The 19,657-nt window shown below is 44.0% G+C and overlaps 1 protein-coding gene across 2 annotated transcripts in view; it reads right to left on the bottom strand.

Annotated features, from left to right (window-relative positions):
* TLE4 (TLE family member 4, transcriptional corepressor) overlaps nt 1–6,694 on the bottom strand; it is a 97,628-nt gene extending 90,934 nt beyond the window's left edge. For both annotated transcript variants that reach the window (XM_027446250.3, XM_038170739.2), the window contains exons 1-4: nt 5,860–6,694; nt 5,382–5,479; nt 4,230–4,293; nt 2,733–2,777 (exon numbers count right to left, since the gene is read on the bottom strand). In XM_027446250.3, the coding sequence (XP_027302051.2) occupies nt 2,733–2,777; nt 4,230–4,293; nt 5,382–5,479; nt 5,860–5,904 (252 nt within the window). In that variant the 5' untranslated portion in view covers nt 5,905–6,694. The remainder of the gene's footprint in view (nt 1–2,732; nt 2,778–4,229; nt 4,294–5,381; nt 5,480–5,859) is intronic.
* Between the last annotated feature and the right edge of the window lie 12,963 nt (nt 6,695–19,657).

Below are 19,657 nucleotides of genomic sequence, written 5' to 3'. Positions count from 1 at the left end.
CCCCGCCCGCCGTGCACACACACTATCGCTGCGCTCCACGTTTATCCTTTTATCAATTTGCTAAGTCACAGAGTCATGACTCCATCACAGCCATCATTTTCTGTTCCAGTGAAAAATTTCTCTAAAAATAAATACTCTGTGGCTGGGAGCAGCCAAGAAGAACAGAAGCTTTAACAGAAAAATACACAAAGGTTTCAAATATCAGGGCCACCAATTACTAGGGTACTTCCAAGGACTCCAGGGAGTCCTGCTCTTGAACCCTTTGAGACGCAAATCTAATAAGTGAATAAGCCTAACCTGATCTCGAGAACTAGGCCCAATTACGCCGAAGGGCAACTTCACTGCATTATTGCCTGCTTTCCATTACAAGGGCATCCAGCGAGTACATCTGGAAAAGAACCTAAGAGGAACCAAGGCTGTCTGCCCAGAAAAACAAATAAAGACAGATATGCCTCTGTGCTAAAGTGAAAAAAAGAAAGAAAATATAATAAGTAGGTGGTTTGCAGGGCTGTCTGTATTTCATAATGTGATAAACTGCCCTCAGGATTTTTGATATGATTGAATTTAGAAAGCTAGGGAAAAAAGGGGGGGGAAGAGGGGAGGAGGGTGAATCGCTCAATTTCAGCCAAGTAAAATTCAAAGATCGGAGTGGAAGAAAAGGGGATTTAAGGTGGAAGACTAAAAAAGATTTGTGCGCGTCAAATGAAACAATCAGCTCCCTATATGTACAAAATTGGGCCCCCACACTGCGATCATAAAGCAAGATGCGAAATATTTTGCGGTCGCTGAAGCAAGAGGAGGAAGGATAAAAATGCTGTGGGAATAGAAGGGGAGGCATGAAAGATACAGAACTAGCGTCAGATTTAGGAATGATAGCGAACAAGTTTCTTAGCCACAGTTGATTTGAATCAACGTCTGACAAAATATTTAAGTGTTTTGCATGAGAGCAGAATACTTAAACTACTAATTTGAACAGACTGAACAGTAATGGAAAAAGGTGTTTAATTAAAACCGTCCTTCGTAATCCCCACATTTAGTTGTAACTAGGTGTTTAATTTTTCCAGAGTATCACTGACGTCTCCATTGCCATAATTGTATACAATTTCTGAAGTAAAGCGTTTAGAAATTAAAAAGGGTTTGGTTTTAAGCGGGTTTCCCCTGCTTAAAACAATCTAATTACACATTTCACTTGCAAGCCAACATTGTCCCACATAATTTTGCACAGTCAGTTTAAGTCCACATACAGCTAACTGCTGTAAAAACAGAGCGCCTAGAAACATAAACAAGTTTGACTGCAATGGCTGCTTTCAAGCGCATGCAAGCATTTACTACGTAGGTGGCCTGCAAGGAGGACTCGGACTTGGTGGATTGCTTTCGTACCCACTATGTCAGTGCTGTTTTTTCAGACAGGACCTGGAACAACCTGGGCGTTCATTCACCAGCTCCAGCACCTCCGAGAGGCTGCCATCAGCCCGTCCAGCAGCACCCACGACCTGCATCATCCCACTCAGCACGAGCTGCTCCGCTGCAGGTGCTGCCGGCTCCCGCCAGCAGTTCTCTCACTGCTCCCCTCAAGCCTTCACGTGCACATTTCGCACCTACATTTCTGAAGGTCTGGGCCTTGGGCGCAAAACGCTGCAAGGCAGGAAAACCTGCCGCCCTCGGGATTGCGTGCCACCCAACGCAAATGTCCCCAGTCATTTGGGTTGGGATGCTAATGGCATACAAAATACAATAAATAATAAACAAGAGGGAAGAACATTTGATATCTATGTCTGCTCTCAACAAGATAAAGAAATCCTATTTCGGCAACCCAGAGAAGTTTCAAACCCCTTATTTTGAACAGGAACGCATACAAACCAATTTTCAGATGGTCTTTCTTCTCCCATTCGACCATTTCTTTATTTCTGCAGTTTACGCTCCCAAGCAACACTGGCAAATTGCTCAACCGTTCGCTAAAATGAGTTGTCAGTATTAAATTCCACCATATTAAAAGTTCCCTCACTGGAAAAGAGGTCAGATGTTTAATTCATTCTCCTCTGGAGAAGGTTAAAAACACACATTACTGAATAAGAAATTCTGATTTACGCTACCATGCTCCATCCGAGTAATCTCCTGCTAATCTCGGCCTAAGTGCTAGACTTCAAGGCACAAAACTGAGCAAGCTAACATCCTTGTGGAAAGCTCATTTACCCTTTCCATGGATGAGAAGCTGAGACTCTGCTTTTGGACAAAGGTCCAAGTAAGTGACCTGAGGGAGACAGGAACATGGCTGAGCATCAATAGCTATTGTAGTTCCAGCTTAAATCTGTCCAGGTTAACCAAAGGGAAGTCTTTCCCACATGCAAACACACGTCCCTTTGCACCCAACGTGTATTTACGATGTCACTATCACTCCAAAAAGCAAACCCCAACGGCATGAGGTTGGTCGGATCTGAAACCACCACCCGAGACCCCTTCCATCCCTGCTTGCCTCCATCTTCCCCGCGTGCACAGGGGCTGCACGTGGAGAAGTCAACACAGCAAACACACACCTGGTGAACAACACCGCTGCCTCCGCAGAGCCACGCACCGCACGCAAGGTGCAAGTTTCAGAGCAGCGTGCAGCACAAAAAATTTCCAATGCACTTAAGCATGCAATTAAAGCGGCTCGCACGTAACAGACATCTGTTTTAAGACTGATGGGAGAAATTACAGGGAACACTCTTACACAAAGCAAAATATTTACCTACCTGTTTATGCATTTCTATATTCAGCCCATAGGACATCTCGTAATACTATGAGAGAAGAAAATGCCTCTGTTAGACCTTGCAATTGTGAAAACCATTCCCAAATTCGCTTTGACTCTAACATCATTTGTACAAAGACACAGAGACCTAAAACATTTACTAGCTAGAAGAGCTCCTGGAATTTGTGACAGCATTTCACAGTAAACTGTTTTTTTCTTTTTTTTTATTTTTATTTTATCTACATTGCTTCTTGACAAATCTACAAAAGATGGCCATAAACTAAGCAAAAAAGCCCAACCCAGACAACAACAAAAAAATCAAAAGAAGTAATCACAACCAGACTTAAAGATTAGAAGCAGGAGGAAAAAAAAAAAAAAGAAAAAAAAAAAAACACACACACAGAAAATACTCAAGATTTTATTCTCTAGCACACATAAAAGATGCCAAAAAACGCCCGAAGTGCTTGAAGCCAGACACACATATAAATCAGCAACGACTAACAGACCGGTTATTCAGTATTTTAAATTAAAAACACAAAAAAGCTACAATTAAATTGCAGGGATGCGAAAAAAGAAAGAGCATGTAAATTCAGAGCCAAAGCAGGCACACCACCCTACATATCCCCTGATGTGCCTGAGCATCTCAGGGAACTCAGGTCAGTGTGTTATGTTAGTACCAAACAATCTCCAAGACTTAAGCAAATCAGGCATGAAAAAGACAAATGCAAGCCTTAACATATGTTTGTGCTCTTGGTTAAGAATTTTTCCAGGTTATTTGCTCTTTTTTTTTTTTTGTGAATACTTGTGTGTTATTTGTCACATACAAATGGAAAACAGTTAATCCTTCGTAGATGCACAAGGGAGAGGATAGCAAGAGCTCCTCTGGAGTTATCACGATCCATCATGCAATTATGTATTTAGGGATGTCTTCCTATGCACGTTATTTAACCAGGCAGACCACAACCATCGAGGAAATCCCTTTCACAGCTCAGATCCCTGCCGCTCTGAATTCAGTAAAACAATGAACCAGCAGCCCAGAAGCAACAGTTCTTCTAAGGACGGGGGCTTCAGGTTTATAGACATGCATGTGCAATTTGGGCTTACTGCCATCACAGAAAAAAAGGAAAATGTGACCCCAAACCGCTTTACAGAGGCACAGTAGCTGTGAGAAGTCAGTGTAAGTGAAAAATACATCATCCCCAGGAATATTGCTGAAGTTGCACATGCCTTAAAAGGGCTGACAAGTAACCTGCTACCACTTTGAAGAAATATCCCCAGTTGCTTGAAACATTGAAGAGCGGATTTCACGTAGAAACTAACTGCCACAAACAAGTTACAAACCCCTGAAACCAAGGGTGGATAATGGCAGCACGGATGCAACCTCCACAGCAGCAGCAGCACCAACTATAATCTTTCTGTTCGCCTCCAGCAATCCGAACGTATTTCAATCTCAGCACACCAAGCTAATAGACATTTTGAATTTGTTATGCAGCTTGCTTACCATGACATAATGTCGCTGCATCTCTGTCTTCTCACTGGCCAGTTTTTCACATTCTAGCTTCAAACTGTTCGAGACATAAAAAAAAAAAAAAGCATGGGTACTTCATAACACAAAACTGACATTCTTCTGAGCACAAGGTACTCCCCTTTTCGAGCATTTCCCCAAGACACAAACAGAAATGCACGTTCCAGCGCCTGCCTGGGAGTTCAGGGTGGGGTTTATACTTTTCATCTTTCAAGAGAGATTGTGCAACATCCTCACCTCCTAAGCGAACTGCATACAGTACGCAGGAGAGCATTTTTCACTGACAAAAAAAAAATAATAAAACAAAACACCGGTTCACAGAAGACAGGCACACATGTCCTCACCTATAACACTTAAGCTTGAGAAGCCACTCAGAAATCCATGCTTTGGTCTTCCTAGCTTTTATTTAAACGAGCTTTGGAAACACCTCTTGTTTTCACCCAGCCCACAGAGGAATCAAATGTGTATCACTGCTTTGAGAAGCAAAAAGTTGCTGGGATTTTTTTTTTTTGTTTGTTGTTTCTTTTTTTTTTTTTCTTTGGGGGGGGGGAGGCTGTTAGTGATGACTAGGAAAATACCGCAGGTAATTTAAGGAATGCTGCGGTAAACACGAACACATCCATCGCTTTTTTTTTTTTTTTCCTCTTTTTTTCCTTTTTTTTTTTTTTTTCGGTTTGTTTGCTTCCAGAGGCGCGCTAAGCAGTCCTGCCAGAAGTCACTTGTCACTTGGAGCACACGCCGCTCCTCCGGCTCGGGATAATGAAATCGCTGGCCGCCTCGCTCCCAGGTTATCAGCACTTGACATGTCAATGGAAGGCGCGAGGGGGCCGAGCCAAGGCGAGATGCGCGTCCTGAGCGCCGCTTCCCAGAAAAAAAGCGGGGGGTGCGCCCCGACGGACGCCCTTTCATCCCACACCCCCCACCCCACAAAGAAAACAAAAAATGGGGGAAAAGAAGGGGGAAAAAATACAACAACCCCCACAACCCCCCCGCCCAGGGGCTCGCACGGCTCCGCACCGTCCCCGCCGCCCCGGGTGCGGGTGCGGGAGCGGTGGCGGTGCCGGGGGGGGGTCCCCGCTGCGGGGTGTCCCCGCGGGGTGCCCGGTGTGCCCGGCGGGACGGCGTTACCTGTGGTACTGCGCCTGCAGAAACTGAAACTCCTCCTTGATCCGATCGCAGGACTCGGAGATGGTGAATTTGAAGGGCTGCGCTGGCTGGTGCGGAGCCTGCAAGCGGCGGGGAGACAGAGAGAAAGAGAGAGAGGAGAGGCAGCGAGCGGGTCGTGCCGGCGCCCCGAGCCGCGGCCCCCCGCGCCCCCGCCCGCCGCCCGCGGGGGCTCCCCGCGCTCCCGCCCCGACGGGGCCGCCGCGGGGGGAGGCGGCAGCCGGGAGCCGCCGGGACCCCCCGGCAGGGCGCCGGGACGCCGGGGCCGCCGCGCTCCGGCTGGGGGCAACTCGGCGGCGCCATCCCGGCTCCGGGTCCGGCTCCGGCTCCGGGTCGGGGTCCGAGCCCGGGGCGGCGGCGTTGGCGGCGGCGTTGGACAACAATAAGAAAATGGCTCCAAGTGCGCGCTGCCCGCGGCGGAGCGCTGCCCGCCGCCACTCACCGGGTGCCGGGTCTGCGGGTACATCTTGCTCAGGTCGCGGATCATCCACGCCGCTTCGGGGGGCGCTGGCGGCCGGGATCAGGGCTGCGGGCGAGTAGCAGCAGGAGGAGGCGGCGGCGACGACGGCGGCGGCGGCGGCAGCGGAGGGCAGGGGCGCCCCGGCCCCGCCGCCCCGGTGCCGGCGGGGCACCCCCGGCGGCAGCGAGGCGCGGCGGAGGCGGCGGCGGCGGCGGCGTCCCCGGGGCGCGGGGGCCGCTGCCACATCCCCCGGGGGCCCCCGGGCGGCGCCGAGCGGGGCTGCCGAGCCCAGCCGAGCGCTCCGGCGGGCGGCGAGCCCCGTGCGAGGCGGCGGCGGCGGCGGAGGAGGAGGAGAAGGAGGAGGAGGAGGGCGGGGAGAGCCCCTCCGGCGGTGCGCGCCCCGCTCGCAGTTTCCTCCCCTCCTGCAAACTTTTAGCGAGGGGAGCGGGGCGCGGTGCGGTGCGGAGCGGAGCGGTGCGGAGCGGGTCCTGCTGCTGCTGCTGCTACCGCCCCGGCCGCATCCCCCGCGCCGGGCGCTGCTGCGTGGCCGGTGCCTGCTGTTGGTGGTGGTGGTTAAAGAAAAATTAAAAAAAAAAAAATAAAAAAATAAAAAATAAAAAAGGAGTGGAAGGATGAAGAAGAAACCACGGTCCGGGCTGCTTTATTTACGTATTTCTCTCTTTTGTGTTTGTTTTGGTTGTTTCCTCGCCGGGCGGAACTCCGGGAAGTGCCGGCGGCAGCAGCAGCAGCAGCGGCAGCGGCGCCGCGCGGTGCGGAGCGGAGCGGAGCGGTGCGGAGCGGAGGGGTCGTGCCCGGCCCGGCCCGGCCCGGCCCAGCCCAACCCAGCCCTGCCCGGCCCGGCCCAGCCCAGCCCGGCCGCCGCCGCCGCTCCGCGCCGCTCCCCCAGCACGCTGTGGCGCGGTGACTCCTTTGCCCAAATTTAGCAGCGGCTCGTCATTAACATTCTGATACATATTCACGGCGCACCGGGGGCCGCCGCGCGCGGGGCACCCTGGGAGCTGTAGTCCTCGCGGGCCCGCGGCACCGCCGGCACCGCGCGGGCGGCGGAGCGCGCGGGACTCGCCCTCCCGGCGGGCACCGCGGCGCCGCCCGGCCCCCTCTCTCACCCCCTCCTCCGCCCCGCCCACGAAGGGCGTCGCCGCCGACCAATCAGCGCCGCCCGCGCATTAATCGCCGTTCTGTGTTAATGCCCATCACTTCGCCGCTGACAAATGGGCGTGCGGGACCGCGGCAGGAGGGAGGGGGGAGCGGCCCCGCGCCCGGCCCCCACGTGGGGCCGTGACGCCGCGAGGACCCGCGGCCAATCGGGCGGCCGCCCGGGCCTCTCCGCCGCTGTTTCCCCGCCGCCCGAGGCGGGGCTTTGCGATCGCCGCCGTGCCACAGCGCCGGCGCTGCAACAGGGGAAACATTTGTTCAGCTGTCAATCAAAGTAACGTGGGGCGCTGCCGGCCGCCGCTCCCCGCTCCCCGCTCCCCGCTCCCGCCGCATCCAGAGCGCGGGGCGGGGGCGCGGCGGGAGCTGAGGTGGGGGGGGGGGCGGGGACGCGGCGGCCTCCGCCCCCTCCGGATCGCCCCCGCCGGGGGGGGGCAGCGCTAATTGGGGGCAGCATCGCCTGCAAGAGGCCAGCGCGGCCCCGCGGCGTCGCCTCACAGCCCCCTGCCCCCCCCTACTCCCCCCCCCCCCCCCCCCCATATAGGATGGGGGCGTCCAACGGTCGGGTAACGGTCGAGTAACGGCCGGCGCCTCAGGGCGCGGCAGCCCCCCACACACACACACACACCCCGGAGGCCGCCCCTCTCCGCGCTGTGTGTGCTTTTATTTTATTATTTTATTTCTTTTCCTGGTGTTGTTGTCGTCTGAAGGTGACATAATTAAAGTTTTTTGTTGTTGTTGTTTGTTGTTGTTGTTCTTCCCCGCTGGCAGCGCTTCAGGGACGGGATCTCTCCTCTCGGAAGCGGCGCCCTGAGGAGGCGAGGAGGATGCTGCCGCTCGCCGGAGCCGGAGCCGGGCGGAGGGGACCCGACGTTTGAAGCCGCCCCTCCTAAAGACACGCAGGGAGCGAAGGGGCCGCCGGATCCCACGGGCCGGGTGTCTCTGAAGGCGCGGGGAGCCTGTGTCTGCGAGCCACCCGCAAGGAGCAACAGATAGCTGACAGATAGCTGTGAGGTCCCACAGGCAGCCTGGCTGCGGCCGCGGCGGCTTCCGTGGTCTGCAGGCTGGAGGGAACACACCCAGGGAGGCCTGTCCCCTCCAGGAGCCCTAACTTCTTGGAAAGCAGCCCCGCACCGCTCGGTGCCGTGTCCTAGAAAGACCCCATGGCAACTTTCCTGCCAAGCCCCACTTCAGGCAACACCATGCACCGGTGCACATGCGAGCGATAGGCTCAGGCTGCTTTTTTTTTTTTTTTTTTTTTTTTTTTGTCTGCGCCTGTCATGCTTAGATTTGCCTCCGAGCAGTTTGTACTCCTGAAGATCTGCCGTTTAAACCTGCATGCAAAATAGATGTGGTTTAGTCACGTCACTTTGGATGCCTGTGCTCAAAATCCATAGTCTCAAAACTTTCACTCAGCAATTAGTGCCCTAATAATGGTAGCTAACGTGCACATATTTGCATTTGTAGTAGTAAAATCTCTTTACCACCCCCTTCTCTCTGGCTAAAGCTTGTAGTTGCTGAGCAGCTTGAGACCTTGATGGACCACTTCACCAAGGTTCTGCCTTCCTTGACTGCCCTCCAAGGGCTGGTCCGGTGGTCAGGACCTCAGGATGCTGGTGTTGGTGGTGACGGCACCATCTGTCCACCTGAAGAAGGTGGTGATGACATCCATCTTCCATTCCCGTCTAAAGTTTAGGAGGTACCGGGCAGAAATTCATCACCTTTCTGTTTTGAAGGGGAGTTTGTAACCAGAGTCTGCTTGCAATCTGGCATGTACTGTAACCTAGGAGTGTTTTGTGGCAAGTGGTTCTAAACCCTTCTGAAGCCATTTTTGCCTAATATAAAATCCAGGTCACTGGGAAATTGACCAAAATGTGTCCTTCTCACCTTTTGTTTTTCTATGACCAAAAATGCCTACAAGGTTGGCTTCATTAGCCATAGTAGTACCCAGGCTTTGTCATGCTTGCAGGTTTCATTTCTGCTGGTATTTTCACATTTACAGAGCTCATAATCAGTGCCCCAGTGGAGTTTAGGCCTCTAAATACTGTTAGAAGATATGGAGGTAAAGCACCTGAATAATTATGAAAAGACCACTGTGCTTGTGTTATGAACTGTCCAGCACCAGAAATGCTTTTAAAGGATTGGTCACAAGCATCTTGCACGAAGCAGTGGAGCACTTTCAGCTCCTCTGAAACAGAGAACGTTCACTACATGCCAGGAGCACGTCTCGACGTTCAGAGGTATGGCTGCAAAGCCTGCAAATGCTTTAGTGTTGTGCTTGACACCCAGGTGCTTGAAAGCTTTGCGAGAACAGAACAATTATGGGACTCTGTGGAGTTGTGAGTGTTTCTGGAAATATGATGGGTGGGTTCAGACCATAATTTTAGGATCCTCAATGCAGAGAAGGACTAGTCCAGTTATAAAATAAACGCTCTGTCTGAAGATACTGAATTCTGAAATAACAGGAGGATTTTGTGTTCTCTGTAGCCCTGCCTTCGTTTTGCGTGAAGTACAGAGTTCCAGAGTAAAAGGTCTTCAGCGCACTGGCAGACAAACATACAGAGCTCTGCCATCAAAGCTGTCCCTCTTCTTTTGGAGAGCACTTTGGCAATGACATTATCTATGCCTCAGCATAGTTCATTCTCTTGTCTTCAGTGAATTTATGTTGCTCTGTCCTACTGACAGAGCTAGATTTGCTGAGCTTTACCAAAATGACTGTGTGTACCTACTTAACTCTAACAAATGAATCAATGTGCATTTTTGCCCAGTTTTGCAACATTCTTGCAAGATCCATAAAACTCAGAAGTTTAAGAGAAAGTGTGCTATAACTTGGCACTTTTAAATGATGTGAATTAAGATCAGGATGTCAATGTCATTCTATTTTCCTGTCTTTTGTCACTTCTGACACAGCCTTGATGGATCTTTAAATATAGGTTGTTTTGTATTTAAAGTTCCTTGTTTTTTCCTTCTTTTATGAAAAATCTTTTATGGTAGGTTATATAACCTGTACTATTATTTAGCAAGTAGAGAAGGTAGCTTTTAAATGTTTTACACATCTTGCTAAAGATTTCTCATAAGTGAATCAACTGCAAGAAATATTTAGGCAGTTTTACAGGCACAGTAAGTGTGTTGAGTTTGGGCTGGTGGAAAAAAAAAAAAAAGCCTTGTGAAATATCTCAGAGAGGCTAAGGGCTGCAAAGTGTCTCATCCATTCTTTTTCTCCTATGAAGTGGTTATTTCGGTCCTATTGATTCAGAACTAGTCTGCTTTTACTTATATTTAAAATGTAAGGTCTAAAATGAACAGAACAATGTGTGCCTATATATGTATATTAAAGGATAGGTTAAAAAAAAAAAAAAAAAAAAGAGGAAATTTTATTTTCCAGCTAAGGTTGTCTAACCCACTCGCAGACTCTGGTGATCTTTTTATAGCTGAGCCATAACCTTAATACAGAGACTTATCAGTACCAGAGGACTTTTAATAACAGGTCCAATCCTGAGGCCATTTGGTATGTAACCCCACAGATTTCCTGTCTGGAATGACTGTAGCTGAAGACCAACAGGGCTGTGCCTACTGCTGCAACTTATTACACTTTAATTTGAGACCAAGTTACCAGGTCACCCTGCTTGGTCAGCTGTGTACTCACAAGCACACATTCATGCGCACACATGTTCGCAAAAATAAAGGTGAGAAGTTCTTTGACAAATCAATCAATTCAAAATGCTTTATACTAAGTCCTAAATTAGTAGACATATTTAAATACACCATGTAACAAGCCTTCAAAAAGATAAACTCAAGGAGGTTTTCAGTTGAATTGGCACTAAGTTCCCTCTGCTTTAAACTTTTAATTAGGGTGTTAAGCCAGGTTTTACTGGTAGAAGAATGTGACAACATGACATCCATTTTGTGTACTTGTGTTTTACAAGTGCTATCAAGTGACTTTGTCTCAGTAAACCATCACTGTGTACAACTTCCTAAGTTAGTTGTTAGTGACCATAGGGGTATGTTGTTAATAAGCACATTAGGAGAACTTATGATACTATGTTTAATATGATGATTTATATGTCAGTTAATAAGTATCCCTCTCACAAAAACAAGAAATCTGTGCAAAGCAGTTTTCGTGTTCTAGATTTCTTAATGAAGTCTGTACATTCTTCTTCAACACTGCCAAAGTCCCATTTTCTTTAATTTTTACAGGCATTAGTGTTCTGGATTCATGGTCTTAATTTGTTTATTTCTGCAGGCCTGCCTGATTTATTTCATGCAAACTTCTTGCAATGACACAATTCTACTTACAGTAAATTCTCTTGGGATATGACAGGAAAACCTCTGTTAAACTCCGCAGAAGTTTTATCAGCAGGAAGGGTAGCATTTTAGGGCCTGTTATATACTAGAGGTTGGATTTGCAAATGTGGACAGTGCAGAATGGCTTAGGCAGATACTTGAAATTAAAGTAATTTTTCGTAGACAAATGCTCCCTTTCTCATTGAAATACAAGAACTACCAGTAAGGATTTTTTTTTTCCTGCGGCAAAACCCCTGCAATTTATTAGGGAAGAAAACTCCCTCATAGCAGTCTTGCAAAATCCCATGCTTCACTAAATTTCATATGCACCTTATTATCAGGTTCTAGATATGAGTGCTTTCTGCAAGGCAAGGAGTTAGTCTTAAGGCCTCTCTACAATATTTGTTAAATGGCCATAGCCATGAAGCTGTTTAACCCACATTTTGTATCAACATTCTTCCATTCTTCTAGTTTATAATAAACATGAACCAATAATGATATGACATGATCTGCAAAGCTGGACCTCAATCAAGTATTTTCACATATTATAGTCACATTTATAGTCACATCTTAGCTAAATAAATATTACAACTCTGATGAGAATGCAACAATATTTCTTAGCGCATTTTATTCACAGGACACATGTTAATCTTAGGAAAAATCTATCAGTTCATTTGCAGGCTTGGATCCAAAGCTTCCTTAGCTTTCAAAAAAGTAATTGTCTTTTTTTTTTCATAAGACAATGTGTGGGCTTGGCTAAGTGCTGAAAGGCAGAGTTAGGATGATGAGGAAGTCACTCACTCACATGACAGACCTCACATGCAGTCACCCCCAACACAGGAAGAATGAGGACTTCCATCCTAGAAGCTGTGACTATCTGAAAACATGTGGCTTACCATCTTCCCTAACCAGGCTTCAATGCTTACTGCAATGTTGAGTCTGCTAGCAGTGTTAGAAGATAAGAACAGATTTAGCATGCCTTCTTGCTACCCAAGATGCACTTCATGCCTCTGAAGGCAAAGAGAGTTCCCCAAGCCTTTGCAACACCATCAATGAAAGTCACTATTTAGCCTCTGGCCCATATAAATTAATGAATAAATCTAATTCTTTGAGTTAAATCTTTAACTCAAGGCTTCTTAGGTGCAATGAATACTATTTCACATTTTTTGAATCTTTAGCTTTTTTAAAAGCACATACTAAGTTAAAAGGGGATGTGTTTTCACATTGAATTGTTGAGAAGGAAGGCATCGCTGTTTAGGAATTAACGTTGTGGAATGATATGTATTAGAACCACATATCTTGTCGTGCAAGGAAACTATGTAAATCAATTGAACTTTACAAGTTCAAGGCACGTTAATAGCGTGAGGAAAGGTGTACTTTCCAAGAGGTCAAAATAAAGAAAAAATAGTTTAATGTAATATTCCTTTAGAATATTATATGGAATCTAAAAATATTTAATGTTCTTAATAATCACTATATTAACATTACTTTGGTAAAAGTGAGTAAACTACACAGATCAAAAATATATGAGAATTAAATATATAGAGAGATATATGTATTCAGAATGCAAGTAAGATTTTGAAGATCTCTTTTTCCACATTATACTGCAAATTTCCCGCTTGCTCTGAAAGGGAGAAGACACCATTGCTCTTTTAATTTGCAGTCATACATTGCTGTTGACTTGCATGCTGTTATTGTCCTGCAGACTCAGCAAGCACTGGGAATCAGAAATTTAGATACTGTGTATTGTGAAACAGTTTTATTGTCTTTGCACCTTCCTCAGGAGCAACATTCATGACTAAGACACACGCATCTCTTTTAGTAGCTAGATTTACTAGTAGATTAATGTGTTTAGCAGAGACTAATTCAAAAAAATAGCTTCTGTATATGTGTTTATTCTTCTAAAACAACAGAAAACTCTATTCAATGGCAGTGTATTTTCATCCAATGAAGAACCAGGGTTGTACTCTAAATACACCTTTAATTCCTGAGAAATAAGAAGAATAATTCCTCTCCAGTTAAGTTTCTCCTTGAAAACTGAGTGTAAACAATGCCATTCTCTTCACTGGGTGCTGTGGGTGGACCTTGACAATCCACAGTTAAAGAAAGTAAATGGGAAATGATTGTTATTTGAAGGACTGGTCTTATCTCTGTAACTGGGTGTAATGTAGTCATCCTCACTCCAGGTACTCCAGGTATCAGCAGTTCTTTAACCTACACCTGTTTGAAAGGTAAACAGTGAAGTTTTCCTCCTGATAACTAATCCTTTTTGATGAGGCAATCTCACGAAGGCTCTGAAAAGTTTACTTAAGTAAACAATGAATGGGGATTTGCTCCCTGATTGCTCATAGCTCAAGTGAAGCGACTCCATCAGGTTTAATGACACTGCTTTGGATGAATATTGGTGAAAAAGAGAGAAGGAACAAAACCAAGAGGGTCAAACTATTTGGGAAATAAACTTGAGAAGCAATAAAATTGTTTTTTTTCCTAAATGACCTGCAAGATACACTGGGTTGAACTGGGAGGTGACTGAAAACAAAACAAGGAGTAATCTGCTAAACAAACATTTTTTTTTTCCCCTTAACACTTGAAACAGTGCCTGCCATAGGAGTCCCTATCAGAAAAAGAAAAAGGAGGGGTAGAGGTAGAGTAAACCTGAATACAGTCAATGAAACTGTACCTCCTTTAACAACAGTCTTCCTGCAGTCAAAACCATGCTAGCATGTGGCCTGTTCAAATAAAAATTACTGGACCAGAACCAAACAAGAAATAGTAACTGATAATGTGTTTTTTCAGAACCTACCCATCCATCAAATGTGTCACTCCTCCATAATACTTTATTGCCCTTTCTGAGGAAAGATCTTTAAAATTCATCGCGTGCACTTAAAAACAAAGTGTCGTTGTCCTGGTTTATAATGATTCTCTTTTAGTTTGGGTTTGTTTTGTTATTTAATTACATTCTCTTCTATCTTGCATTTTTGTACAGACAGTTGCTGGAAATTTCTGCTGCTCTTAAACAAAGAATCTTTTGTGCTGTATCAGCTTGCATTTTCCCTGGATTGTGTTGTGCGGGTGTCTTTTCACTGACTTCAGCATTGGAGTATTGTAGTCATAGCTTCACTAAGTAGACTGTAACAAACAGATTCATTGGTCCTTTCTCTGTGCTGCATCTTATTAACTGATCTGTGGGAAATGCTCTTTACATTGTTAAGGCATATGCACTATTACAAACAATAAATTAACCTTAACTGGAGGAAGCTTTGAGACTCTGAAGATGGTAACCCAGCAGAAAACAGTTTATAAAAGCTTTCTATCTACCAAATATCAGAGATATTTTAGTTAAAAGACGTTATACCTATTTTCTACACCAACCTGTTACTACTACGTTTACCAAACATATTATGAATAAAGCTTGTTATTTTTTTAATACAAGAAAGCAAGATAAATACTAGTTTCCTTTAACTGAATTCAAATATTTCTCCCCTCCTCTCCTCCCTCATTTTCCCTTCCTCCTTATCCTCCCTCCCCCCAAATAAAGAACACCAATGAGCCCAATTTTAAGAGTAATATTTTTGTGAATTAGAAGGCAATTTTCACAGATCCATTGTAGCCGTTTTATAGGGGCTGCTAATGATAACCCTCAAATTACAGACCACAGTCGTAGGAGGTCAAATGCCACGTTGCTAATTAATTCATAAAGGAGTACTTTGGATTCTAATGTTTAGACTGCTTTTTTAACGTTATAAAATGTTAAGGCTTGCAACTTGTGTACCAAGAAAAATGTCAGTACTCATGATGACACAGGACTAGCAGCGCCTTGAGCAGGCAGAGATCAGGAAGGGCATGCAGTTCTGGTAATGGAGGAAAAAAAATAGGGGCATACTTGAAACAAGAGATATCCTCCCCACCCTCCTCAAACAAGATGTTCTTGTTCTCTGGATCCGGGAGGGAGGAGTTTGTGCTCACACACTGTCTCTAACCCGTTCTTTCACCTTTATGGTATTCTCTAGCTGTAAATTTGCACCAAGTATGTTTTTAAATGAATCAGAAGTACATCACCTACTTCTCTTCCTTGCAAGCAAAGACACAGAAAGAATAGAAATGAATTTTACATCTGTTCCACCTAGAACTGATTAGCTAAAATGCAATAACACCAGCCCAAAGTCTGATTTGTCGAACAGAGTGTCTAGATCTTTGAGTCAGATATCAAATCAAAGTAGGGAGCAAATAAATGCATGCTAGAAGTGTGTTATCCGCTCCACCACTCACTGCTTGGTTTTAGACAATTTAGTTTCAGTTTTGCTATAAGGAAGAGTGATAAGACTTGCTGTAATTAATATTTGTACAGGGCTGTGGAATCTGTAATTTATTTATTATATTTCAGTAAGAAGCTCCAAGGTTAGTACATGTAAATCCAGGAATCCCTGCAAAGACATATAATTCATGTGCCCCTTGGCTTTTACAGAATTGCTGAGGTTTTCTCCACATCAACACCAGTTCTAGTTTCAAACTAACTACAGATTTGGCAGTGTCTGAGAAGCAGGCTCACAAAGCCCTGGTCTAATAGTTGTAACCGAGTCAGTAAAATACTTTAAGCATTTGCTTAACTTCAAGCTCATGAGTTGTGCTATCAACTCAGTGGAGCTAGTCACTAGGTTAAAATTAAGCTTATACCTAAATGACTTGCTGGACTTGTACCAGACTGTTAGGCTTATGATTTAGGTATCTTAAACTTTCTGAGATTGTCTCCGGATCTAAGAATTTATGGTGAAGCTGAAAGTGGTGGTAGACTTAGATTTCAATTTGGGGCAAAAGATCTAACAATATTCATGTGTACTTTACTTATCTAAACACTGACTAATTTTTGTTTAGTTATCTAGGCATTCCAAATGCTAGCATGTGTGACTCATACTCTTATAGTTCATATTTATATCTCCCAGTAATGCCAGGCTAACTCCTATAGTGCTATAAACCATTGTGCCTCAGTCAACTGCAATAAGACTACTGTGATTTACATGTCTGAAGATCTGGCTCCTGCTCTACACTACTTTGTAATGCCAGTGTTAGCATTTGTAGTCCAGTACATAAGTGGTGGCTGTAGAAACATACGTTGCATCTTCCACTTAAAGAGTTGTCTTGACTAATTGTAAAGAGCTTATTGCAGACAGTAGGCACTACTGAACAGTGCACATTGCCTAGCAATATCATTCTTGTAATCTGGACTTTAAAGCTGAAAAATAAGGCTTTTACTTTAAAGTAGGTGTTTGGGGCCTTATCTTCATAAAAACAAATCTCTGCACAGCTGTAAGATTCAAAGGTGTAATTTAAAACAATATAAAGTAATATGTAGCAAGAAGTGTTGTTTGTTTGCTTGTTTGTTTGTTTAAACATAAAAACAATCCTCTGGTGTTTTACCCAGCCACCATTCTAAGCAGTGCTCTGAAATTTATTGTCTTAGGTCAGTATTCTAAAGATGTGTGATTCATTTGTGCTGTGGGTTGCTTTGTTTTTTGTTTAGTAGGTAAAGGTGTAGAACAGTGAACATCTATGATATAGGAATATTTGTACTTAAAAGGTGCTGTTCCTTTTAATTACCACATTAAAATATCTATCACTCAGTATGCTGTAGGCAATTTCTACTTCTTTCTGATTAGCTTATGGGAATACATTATTTACATTTCATATGACAATTTTGTTTTTAAGAAATGTGCAATATTGCAACAATGAATAAAAATTTGTTTCAGTCTTCTGGGATGACAGGTTTTATTATTATCCTAAACATAGAACTTCAGTTAAAAACAGAATAGATTTTTTTTTTCAATAGTAATCTCATTTGAATGTTTTGATTTATCAAGGCATTCCATGTTTACTTAAAAAACACATTTTCTGCTCCCTAGAGAAGTCCATAATGCACTCAGTAAAAACTAAGCATCAGGAAAAATGTACTCAAATGACAGAGTAAAATTCAGGGAAAACTGCTCAGAGTTACTTTGGTACACATGCTTGTTGTTGAACATTAATGATATATGTTTTATGTGTATGTTCCATAAACATTTATATGTTATCCTTCTGTGGGGATCAGAATAATGTAAATTATTTTATTCAAAATACAGCATGTATACCCTTTTATTCGGTGAAAATACTGCTGTGTATTAAAATATTAATACCTTACAGATTTCAGCTGAAGAGTAGAAGTAGAGCTTTGGAGAACTACAATTCTTTTTACTAGTGAAACTACCTGACAAGTTACATGTGACTAAATTGAAATTAGGGAATTTTCTTAATAGTTAATTTGGTAAAATCCAGACAGTTCATGTATGACTTAAGCTTCACCTGACTAGAAAATGGCATTGTTCATTAATGAATAGCAAGCTACACAACAGTTTAGGACAGGAAGTTAAGAAATCCCTACCTATATGAAATTATAGAGGGAATTAAGAGAACAAAAATGCAATTATTAGAACTGAAACATGGCCAAGATCCTTAGGTTAACTTCTGTGTTCTTATTGGAAGCTATATATTAGACCCCATTTCTTGTCCCTCTCTGCTGTGTTTTTTATTTTTTTTAATAGAAAATTCTGAAACAGTTTATTTCTGTTTTAGTTTAAACAAGGCTGGTCTCAGTGATCAGACATAAATGTTTTAAAATACTTAAGTATCATTACTCTTAACAGATAAGCAACCTTAGCTTAACTGCTTAACTGTTAACAATTTAAAAATTAGTGCCCAGTTGAAAAGAGCACTGCTGAGAAATTTCTAGGGCTCCAGTATATATTTGGATATGGTCATGCTTTATGTAGTTCTATATTCCATCTAAAAAAAAAAAAAAAAAAGTGTGAAGTCATAGAATCATAGAATGATTTAGGTTGGAAGGGACCTTAAAGATCACCCAGTCCCAACCCCCCTGCCATGGGCAGGTACATCTCCCACATCATCAGGTTGCTCAAAGCCCCATCCAGCCTGGCACTTCCTGGGATGGGGCATCCATGGCTTCTCTGGGCAACCTGTTCCAGTGCCTTATCAGCCACTGAGTGAAGGACTTTTTCCTTACATCTAATCTAAATCTACCCTCTTTTAAAATTTTAAAATTGTTTCTCCTTGTCCTATCTGTATCTGCCTATGTAAAAAGTCGCTCTCCAGTCCTTAGCCCATCTGGGCCTCACTGACCATACTTGCTATCGTGAACATCATCATGGCTGAAACAAATCTGTATTATAGGGACAGAAACAGTCACCTTGCTAAGCAAGAACTGGAAATATAAGGAAATGTTATGTAAATGTTATGTAAATGACATGACTCTGGGAATAATTTTCAAAAGTGCTGAACTGTGCTGAATATTCTTAAAAGTGGGGGTTAATAGGAACTCAGGACCTGGGTCTCATTCCTGTAAGGTTCTCCACATCCTGTAGAGTAAAGAATGGATCCCAGAGGTGTGGATCTGCTAGTGTACCTCCGTTTTTTTTTAATGGAGTAACACTTGATTCTCTAGCTGAAGGGAAAAACTTAAAATTTGCATGTCATCTCTTAAGGAAGAAGCTCACTGGACACATGAAAAAAAAAAAAAAAAAAAAAAAAAAAAAAAAAACTAAATTTTACATTTAAAAAAAGACTAAAAAAAAAAAAAACCTCATTATTTTAAACACGAATAGATAATTTTTTGGCCAGGTCACAATTTTTCAGTGCTTAGCACCCTAAATATGTAAGATAGATGGTCAGCTTCATGACGCTGTTCCTTCCCCCTAAGTAGGAGACAGATGTGTTTTTGTGTTCACTGGCTGTAATGAATATCACTGGCAGTAAGAAGCCCTAAAACATTTTCTGTGTTAGTACAAACTGTTTTAGGATATTTAACAGGATCAGGAAATGTTTGTACAATGTAACTGGTTGTGCTATGTTACTGCTTCAAAATCTACTTTTAGCACTTGTAGACACTAGGAGATTTTACATCATTACAATAAATGGAAGTTCCTTTCATCTTGATGCACTATCATGTAGTCCAGCCATACAGCAGAAGAGCCCAAGACTATCTACGTATCTAGCCATTAATGAAATCTCAGAATGTGTGTATCAATTATATTGTAGGCATTGTTCACTTGGCCAGAATTATTTCCTTCCATTTAATCCAGTTTTCTTTATGTGTATTTTTCCTGCACATATCACTAGAGTGCTGAGCACTTCTGTGATAACTGAGAGCATTTCCCCTGAGTGCAATCAGGTTCCTACCATTGATATGCATATCCAAAAGGTCCTAAAGTTTTTAGCTTTTCTGTAGTAAACAGTTCATTTTTAATTGATACACATCCTTGCCATGAGAACACTCAAA

This window comes from Anas platyrhynchos, chromosome Z (assembly GCF_047663525.1).
Source record: "Anas platyrhynchos isolate ZD024472 breed Pekin duck chromosome Z, IASCAAS_PekinDuck_T2T, whole genome shotgun sequence".
Lineage (NCBI taxonomy): Eukaryota > Metazoa > Chordata > Aves > Anseriformes > Anatidae > Anas > Anas platyrhynchos.
This window is presented reverse-complemented; position numbering and strand designations above follow the sequence as displayed.